Genomic DNA, 10,056 nt, shown 5'->3' on the forward strand with positions numbered 1-10,056 from the left:
ATAAACTGGTCACAGTTCAGTATTTAATGTTAAACGCTGTGTCTGGACATAGACGTGAAAGAAAGATTAGCGATGGTGTAATACGATCAAATGTGTGACTCCGCCCCCAAAATCACGACACGTTACCTTCATTAATGTGCTTACGCTTACAGTGCATTATGGGTAATACACACACCATATGAACATTCCACCATCAAGGACCGTGCGTGTGTGTGTGTGTGTGTTTATTTGTGTTTAGTGTTTAGTGTTTAGACTCCAAATAACACCAAATGACCTTTAACCCCCCCGCCCACCTTTCACTTTGGGGTCACTACAAATCCTGTAGTAGCAGAGCTGATGTGTGTGTGTGTGTGTGTGTGTGTGTGTGTGTGTGTGTTTGTGTGGTGATGAAGAGTTAGTGTTACCACACTGAAGCTGATTATTTTCTGATATCACCATGCTTATATTTACATTTAATGTTCTGGAAGTTACTTCCTGTTCTCACTTACGTTATAGCAGCTATAAACACTCACTGCCTCAACATCCCTCTCTCTATTCCCTCTCTCTATTCCCTCTCTCTATTCCCTCTCTCTATTCTCTCTCTATTCCCTCTCTCTATTCTCTCTCTATTCTCTCTCTATTCTCTCTCTCTATTCTCTCTCTCTATTCCCTCTCTTTATTCCCTCTCTCTATTCCCTCTCTTTATTCCCTCTCTCTATTCTCTCTCTCTATTCCCTCTCTCTATTCCCTCTCTTTATTCCCTCTCTCTCTATTCTCTCTCTCTATTCCCTCTCTCTATTCCCTCTCTCTATTCCCTCTCTCTTCATTCTCTCTCTCTATTCCCTCTCTTTATTCCCTCTCTCTATTCTCTCTCTCTATTCCCTCTCTCTATTCCCTCTCTCTTCATTCTCTCTCTCTATTCTCTCTCTCTATTCCCTCTCTCTATTCCCTCTCTCTATTCCCTCTCTCTTCATTCTCTCTCTTTATTCTCTCTCTCTATTCCCTCTCTCTATTCTCTCTCTTTATTCTCTCTCTTTATTCTCTCTCTCTATTCCCTCTTTATGTAAATAAGATAAAAACAAACACAGAAACGAGAGACAGTAGAGGAGTGTAAACTCTGTGCTGAAGATGTGGAAATGGTAAAGTTCCAGCTTCACCTGTGACTGTTACACCGCGCTGACACTGGAGACTCCTTCCGTAAATATGAATGAGCTGTTAATATACAGTAGAAACGATAAGGTGTTAAAAGAAGTGCATTAATATAAAGCTGAGGTTCGCAGCTGCACTACAGTCAGAGCTGCTGTTATAGGAAAATAAATCAACAGCTTCTGACCCGATCACAGTCCAGAACTCGGGGTTTAATGTCCTTCATTATTGCGACACACTGCAGTCTTCACCGGGCTGAAATATCTGAAAGTCGTAGACTCTGACTAAGCCGGAGAGGAGGAAAAAACCCAAACGAAACCACGAAATCACAGAGCGATGAGATCTAACGGACTTCAAACCCCTGACGTAAAGGTCGCAGCGATCGGAGAACGAGGACAAAAAAACCCGAACATTCTAGTCACCGCTTTAGAATGCAGCACTCCATCATCATAAAAATAAATCCAAACTCCTGACGTGTGATTAAACGAGTAAAAACGGAGTAAAAACGGAGTGCAGGTCAGACGAGCTGAAATTAAAGGCTCTGTGTAGACGGGTTATTTCTTTAAGCGTTCCCTTTATAGAATAATTACAGCAGAGCTTTATGGAGCAGCTCGGCAGAGCGCTCTGGTTATTTAATCACACGGTTTAGAATACACAAAAAATCTACAAATGCACAAAATTGTACGCTTAGAACGCGTGGAAAATATAGTGGCAGTGCTTTCTGCTTTGCTTGCAGCGCATTTTTCCCACATGAGCCAACACGGGACGGACGGGGCAATTAAAATCAACCGCTCTGGGCCTCGGGCCCGGGAAACACAGCGAGAGCTGCACGTCTCTGCCTCACTGCCAGAAGAAAAACACACACACACACACACGCGCACACACACACACACACACACACACACACACACACACACACACACAAGGAGAATTTCTTTCCAGTGGTTTCCCTGAATGGAGGGTTTTTTGTGTAATAAGTGGGGGTGAGGAAGAAAAGCGTCTGTGATTTAGCTGAATAAGCAGAACCGGGGGTATATTCCAGGCATTTCTGATCCACTGTGTGTCTGACTCTCACTGCTGTAATGTTCTGATCAATTCACAGCGTGATAACAGATGTATATTCTCACACGTGACACTGTATTTCACACGACAGTGTAAAGCATGAAAGTGTAGAACAGTGTTTAACAGGGACTTCATGGAACTCCACTTTCTCTCATTTACACACCTTCATAAACACTCTGGAAAGGTGTGTGTTGTAGCTCCGGCTGTAACACGAGCGACAGCTTTATATTAACGTGGTCGTTCTGATACGTTATCATTTCCATAGTAACCGCTCATTCTCAGGGACGGGAAGAGCAGACGCTCCGCGTAAACAGATTTTTATTTCATTGAATGTTTACGGTAGGAGTCTGCAGCGTCAGCAACGGGAACTAACTTTACGCTTCATCGAGGTTCCATAACATTAAATGTAACTATAAATGGATAAAAAGCACGGCATGATGTTCTTAATGAATTAAGATTTGTAATTGTTGGTAAGTTGCTGTGGAATCAGTGGAATGAGGACAGGCAGCTACAAACGATAACACTGTAATGATGGGTGATGCGTAAATGATTCGTTCCCTTTAAGTGACTATTAAATGAATCAGATGAATCAATTCTCAGACAAATCCTACTTTATTCGTCTTTAATTCCATATTCATTCTCAGCAAAAAAGAGATTTGTTTAGCACAGATATATTACATTTCTCACCATTTTTTTAGTTAATCTTTGATAGTTTGATTCATTTTTAATCAATATTTGACTCACACAGAACTCATAAACATTACATAGATTGTATATTTTATAAACAGAAGACTCATGGTGATAATTGTTGCTACGGGGCAGTAACGGTGTGAAAGTTTTCTTTGTTACTGCTTTAAATAATGAATCAAACGAATCAATGTTCACAGTTTGCACACTGATTCACAGTTCAAAAGAATCATGGTCATGTGACTCTGAATCAAGGGTCATTTGGAATAAAATAATAAAACAGCTGAAATTAATGTTTGGAGTGTAAATGTTACGTGTGTTTTTTTCCACTATAAGCAGTTTTACATTACCCCCCACCACACACACGCACACATGCACGCACACACACACACACACACACATATGGATGTTTTTGTCCATGTTGTGGAGGGATAATGACAGTGATTAAGACTCGGCTTTGTTTTATAAAGCCATAATCAGGGATTCGCTCGACTCTGTTTGTTTGCCATAAATTTAGGGGTTTAAAGTGAACACACGGAAGCGAGAGTTCACGAACGAGCATCTCTGTCCAAAAAAAACGCGTCCTGACTCAAAAACACTCACAACACACAAAACTGTGACTTCTGTTTCTACTATTACACTGTACGCAGTCCAAACTACATCAGCCAAGAAAATATTAGCATATAGCAACTTTAAAGTTATTAACTCGCTAATGTTAGCTAGCAGCACGTCACTGTAATGCTAGCAAAATAAAAAAAACTTAACCAAGAACACCAAGCAATGATTATGTAGAAAGATTATACAGATGACAGAAATACATATGCACACATGTAACTGTATATCTGTCTGTCTGTATATCTGTCTGTCTGCTTGTCTACCTGCTTATCTGTCTTACTGTTTGTCTTTCTGTTTCTGATTCCAGTCCGCTGTGTTATAATGTTAAAAACAAAACACAGAAGGATAGCCTAGTGAGTGAGTGTGTGTGTGTGTGTATGTGTGTGTGTGTGTGTGTGTGTGTGTGTGTGTGTGTGGAAAGAATGTCAGCTTGGCGGTGAGCAGTGAGCTCTGTCACAATAAAATGATGGTGTGTCTGCAGGCCAGTGGGTGTGTCTTTGAGTCATGTTTTAAACATTTATAAAGTGAAAGCCCCGCCCTTTAAATAAAGCCCAATCCTGAAAGTAAAGATCCAGAGAGAGGGCAGATCATTAATCACCTTAATACATAAACATCATGCAGAAGTCAACACAAAATAAATCAGTAACCATCACGTGACCTTCCAAACCACCAGGAGTTCCAAACGATCAAATAATCGGATTTATTATACAAAATATTCTATATCAATAAATAATATCTGTCTATCTATAGTAAAAGTATTGTTCTTAAAATAAATAAATAACAAATAACTCATGAAATAAACACTTACACATTTAAATTAATGCGTTGATTAATTTGTCTATTATTTCATTTTAGAATGATTGTGCTTTCATTAATTAATTATTCATATAATTAATGTATATCATATTCACACACACACACACACACACACACACACACACACACACACAGGTGATGAACTTCTCACCTCTCGGATTTAGCGAGTGGGCGGGGCCAGGCGCGCTTGAAGAGCAGTGGTTTTGTGCGCGCGCGTGCGTGTGTGTGTGTGTGTGTGTGTGTTTTAAATTTTCAGGCTCAGGTTTAACTCTCCTCCTTCTTCCTCTACAGTTTTTTTCGTAGTCACACACACACACACACACACACACACACACACACACACACACACACACACACACACATACACACACGCACGAACGCGTACACACGCTCACGTGCACGCGCGTGGTCACACACACACGCGCACACACACCTTCAGGGCTGAGGAGTTGCTGAGGCCGGACTCTCAGCTCCACATTCACTGTGTATTTGACTGAAAGTGATTATTATGGCAGAAGAGAAGTAAAAAGAGGAGATTTATTGGATTGAGGAAATTAGTGTTAATGATCGGGATGATGGATGCGCAGAGCTGGAGCACGCGAAAGTGGCTTTGGCATCGCGGTATATCGACTCTCTTCACAGTATCGGTGTTCCTGCAGACTGCGTGTGTGAGAGCAGGTAAGAAAACTGATTTCTTATTTTTAAAAATTGTAGAAGTGATGTATAGCTTAGATCAGAGAGAGAGAGAGAGAGAGAGAGAGAGAGCGAGAGCGAGAGAGCGCGAGCGCTGCTCGGTACTCCGTCCTGTCCGCGGTACCGCGATATCAGACTCCAGCGATACTGAAATATCACAAACCTCCACCTTATAACACACTCATTACACTCATTACACTCATTACACTCCGAGTGCACATATCCAGACTCCCTCTGACTTGTGTTGACTTCAATATAAATCCCATAAATCCCCGAGTTTCCACCGTTATTCACGTCCCGGCTCTGAAGTCCGACTCTTTTTCGAGTTGGTATTAAATTAATCGCTTTATATGATTTTATTTATATTTACACACTAGATTGTAAGTGTGTGAAGTGTGTAAACTTTTGCGTCTAACACAAATCTGCATTGCGTTATTATAGTAAACGAACATCTTTGTGATCCGTCTGATTCGTTAATGATGGATTCATTTGGTTGGTTTTTAAGCTACTGGACTTGTCCTTGTCCGAGACACCTTCAGTACCTTTAGTGTGTATTTTTAACCTGAGAAGGTGCGTGTGTGTGTGCGTGTGTGCGTGCGTGTGTGTGTGTGTGTGTGTGTGTGTGTGTGTGTGAGGGAGAGAGAGAGAAAGAGAGAGAGAGATCAACATTAACGCTCCATCAGCTCCAGTTCTGTACTTTAATGTATTTGGAACGTGAACAGGAGCACACTGAAGGTACCGAACGCGTCCCTGTGATGCTTCTCTGTTAGTGATGAAGAACTAAAGCACAGTTCTGGTCGGAACCTGTTCTGAGAGTGTGTGATGATATACTTCATTATTATATGGAATAGTTTGTCCGTATCGCGTCTCTCTGCTCTGGGAGTCGTTCCTGCGTGACGTCATTATCTCGCTGATCTTTTTCTTCCAGCGGGTTTAATGTGAGATTTCTCTCCGAGGCTTTTTCATTGGCTCCGTATTTAGCCGCAGGGTTAAAGCGTGGATGTGGAGGAACGCTGCAGTAAAACTGGGCTGGACCGTTACGTGCTTTATGAGGAAAAATGTGGTTAGTGTCACGTATGTGGCCCGGGCGGTGTGGGGTTACAGGTACACGCTTAACAAAATAAAAGTGTACTAGCGAAGAAGAATTCCTCTCGGAAAAGAAAGAACTTCCCCACCACACACTGTAAACCTTCAGGGATGGAAAGAAAAATGCACTTTGTTCTCTAAAGAAGCTTTTCCGTGTGCGTTTATTTGTTAAAAATTTATTCAAAGGGAACTTTTTTTAAAATCAGCATTAGAGCTTCTGGAATGTTTGAGTTATAAATCTGAAATAAAAGCTAAAAGAGAGTTCTTTTCATCTGGCCACTAAAGAATTAACCTCTTTTCATTTAAGGAACTTTTATTTGTTAATTTTATTAGCACTAAAGAACATCTGGAATATCTGGAGCAATGAACTGTGAGTTATAAAACATAAAGACTTGATGTATATTTATTTTTATCAGCGTTTAGGAAGATGCAGAACCTAAAGAGCTGTAGAAAGCCTGCTTCTTGTTCTTCTTAGTGATTTTACAATTTTATTTTATTTTTTCGTCTTTGAGCTCAGAAACACTGTTCCGTCTAATGAACCCTTTTGTAGCACTTGTTAATGTTGTGTTTTTATCCATTTTTAGGAGCATGTAGAATATATTTATTATATTGTATTATATCTGAATGTACAGCTGTGAAAAGCGTCGCTGCAGTTATAGAGTTATTCTGAACTGTTATTGGTTTTATTGGTGATTTTCTCCAACAGCAGGTTTATGAATGACATCAGGAACGGATTAGCTTTATTTCCTGAGTTCCACCGTGTGTGTGAGTGTGTGTGTGTGTGTGTGTGTGTGTGTGTGTGTGTGTGTGTGTGTGTGCACCGTTTCTCCACACTTGCCTGGTTCCCACTGAAGGCCCATAAAGGGTGGGGGCAATTCGGGAGGGGGGTGGGGGCGAGTCAGGGGGGATCCGGGGGGGAAAAGATGGAAAAAAATTCCCTCCAACGTATTTAACATGGCTTGCGGCGCTCATATGGTTCCACCGGGTCATATCTCACTCCGGTTCTTCAACCTGCTGAGGAAGTGATGCGCTGCGTGGACTTTTATCCACTTATCTGAAATATTCAGTCCTCAGGAAGAACCTCAGACACTGATTTCCTTCTTTATTTAAAAAGGACAAAAAAGAACTTTTAACTTTAATCACAGGAACTGGGTTTCATTAAACCCAAGTTAATCACACATCTGTCTCAGAAGCTATTTCTCTTGCTAGCGTTAGCTTGATATTTAGCATCTAGCTGGTTAGTTAGTGTTAGCTAGAAATCTAGAACTCTTAAAGGTTCCCGCAGAGGGACGATGGAAGAACCCCCCATTGTTGTGTTTTGGATTTGGCGCTTACATGCACTTTTAGAAAAAAAAAGGGTTCTGTAAGGGTTCTTTAGATAATTAATGGTTCTCAGCTTCCAGAAAGAATTCTACTCTGAACCCTTTCTGATAGGGAAACGCCCTGTTGTAGGTTCTACATAGAACCTTTAAGGGTTCCCCAACTCCGACAACCACAGAACTTTTAACGATTCGAAAGCATGAAAGCTTCACAAAACTCTTTTTCTTAGCGCTAGCATTAGCCCACTATTTAGTGCAGTAGCTGTCTGGGATGAATTAATCCTATCTGACCTCAAACTATTAAAGTTATCCAGAGTTTGGTTCTAAAGTCTCGTGTTCCAGATGTGGGGAACCTGGAGGAAGAAAAAGCGGTGTGATTAGCTCCATATCCATGCAGCTGAGTTTAGCCGGGGCGTGTCGGTCAGCAGCTCTACGGTTCCCTCAGACACGCAGTGTGTTTAGCCTGCTGGCGTAAATCTACACACTGAGTCCTTATTACATCATGAAGCTCTCGGGTGTCTCTCTCTCTCTCTCTCTCTCTCTCTCACACACACACACACACACACACACACACACACACACACACACACACACTCAGCGTGATGATGCTAATCTCCACACCATGATCGTGTTGGAGTGCAGAATCAGGTTCTCACTGTTAGCGTCGAGTCGCGTGTGTCCGTTAGCAAAGATGTACAAACAGGGCGTGTTTTATTTAGTCACAAGTCCTCACGGGTTCTCGACTGTGTGAGTGAAAATTACGGTCTGTGTACTGTACGTCATATCATTTCTCCATACTGCCCCTAGTGTTCCACTCCGTCACTGCGATCCGCTCTTCATCACATCACCTCGCTCAGAAACCGTTTCCTCACCTCAGAAAGCTTCATGGGTTCACTGCATAATTACAAAAACCGATTCTGCTTGGAACGGTCTCTGGTGTAGGATTCTACATGAAACCTTGAAGGGTTCCATCACGAGAGAACCATTACGGGTTCTCCCATAGGGACATCTGAAGAACCTGTAAGAGTGTCTATATCTTTATGGTAGACGTGAATGGAGAAGTGTGCGTTTGTTTAGTTTTGGTGATCAGAACTCCCCTTACACTTTAAAGGTTCTTTAAGGGTTCATTGAATAAAAAAGGGTTCTGAGATTCCAAGAAAAGTTTCTACGTGGAACCCTTTCCAAAGGAGAGAACACTCTGTAGTGGAGCTCTCTACAGAAATTGAAACGTTACGGTTCCCTCAAAGGGACAAGCAGTTTCTAAGAGTGTCAGCTTTATGAGAAACTCCTCTTCTTGCTAGCGCTAGCTTGTTATGTAGGACGCTAACTAGCCGGCTCGTTAGTGTTAGTGTTCACTTCGAACCCTTTCTACAAATGGAGAACCAGAGAACTGATAAGAGCTGTACATTTTCCAACATGGTGCATTTATAGCATCACATTACGATATTCCAGCGTGGAAATAAAACTCGCTAGCTCTTCAGGGTTCCTCAAGGGTTCTTTTGGATAATTAAGTGCTCTCAATCTTCCAAGAAAGGACCCTGAGAGGTTCTAAGCATAAAGAACGAGCAGTAATTTGGAGTTTGTTCCACACATTTATCCAGTTACTACACATTAGAAAAGGGTTCATTGGATTAGAAGTTTCTCAGAAGCTTCTGGGAAAAGCACTTCATTATAGGGATCTACACAGAACCTTCCAGAAATGTGATCAAAGAGAACTTGTAAATGTTCTCACAAGAAATCCAACAGAATTGCTGGTTCGGATGAGTAGACTAGTGAACGTGTGTGTGAAGAAGATTCCATGAATAAATAAAGCCACAGGTCATCAAATGTGTGATTTTATTTCCGGGTGTGTCTGGGTTCTCTGTAAAGGGGCGGTCCCACGTGATTTCCAGCATGCGAAAGCATTTCTGCAGCGTTTCCATTCGTACGCGTGTGAATGCTGGAGAAGGTCGACACGTCACGGCGTGACCTCTTCGGGACGGTTATAGCGGCGGCGTTTTATGCGCTGCGGCTTTAAAGGGATATCGACTCAGCATTAAAAGAGACGTGTCCTGGTGGTGGCGCTGTTTACAGGAAACAGGAACACATGCTGTATTTTAACATGTGATGTCATATCCGGTTTCTCCCATGCTCACAGCGATCTCCGAAGAAATTTCACACACTGAAAGTCTAGTGTGATCGCCGCTTAACAGATGTTGAAATTTCTGATGGATTAAAGCTGCACAGCTGTATAAAAACAAACAAACAAAAGGAGCAGATTAGAGAAAGGAAACAGGAAGTGGAGTGTTTTCTCTGCTTTGATAAGACATCAGTTTCGAGTCATTAGACAGCGAGAATCTCTCCTTCTCTCTCCCTCTCTCTCTACCTCTCATTGTCTCTCTCTCCCCCCTTTCCTTTTGTCTCCCTCTCCCTCTCCCTATCTCTCTCTCTCTCTCCTTCCCTCTCTCTCTCTCTCTCTCTCTCCTTCCCTCTCTCTCTCTCTCTCTCTCTCTCTCTCTCCTTCCCTCTCTCTCTCTCTCTCTCTCTCCTTCTCTCTCCCTCTCTCTACCTCTCATTGTCTCTCTCTCCCCCCTTTCCTTTTGTCTCCCTCTCCCTCTCCCTATCTCTCTCTCTCTCTCCTTCCCTCTCTCTCTCTCTCTCTCTCTCTCTCTCT

At 42.1% G+C, this 10,056-nt stretch overlaps 1 protein-coding gene across 1 annotated transcript in view; it reads left to right on the forward strand.

Annotated features, from left to right (window-relative positions):
• Window positions 1-4,650: 4,650 nt before the first annotated feature.
• Window positions 4,651-10,056, forward strand: part of col11a1b (collagen, type XI, alpha 1b) — an 88,556-nt gene continuing 83,150 nt past the window's right edge. The window contains exon 1 of the mRNA XM_053673839.1: window positions 4,651-4,983. Coding sequence (XP_053529814.1) covers window positions 4,869-4,983 — 115 coding nt within the window. The 5' untranslated portion in view covers window positions 4,651-4,868. The remainder of the gene's footprint in view (window positions 4,984-10,056) is intronic.

The sequence above is a fragment of the Ictalurus punctatus genome, chromosome 20 (genome assembly GCF_001660625.3).
Source record: "Ictalurus punctatus breed USDA103 chromosome 20, Coco_2.0, whole genome shotgun sequence".
Classification (NCBI taxonomy): Eukaryota; Metazoa; Chordata; class Actinopteri; order Siluriformes; family Ictaluridae; genus Ictalurus; species Ictalurus punctatus.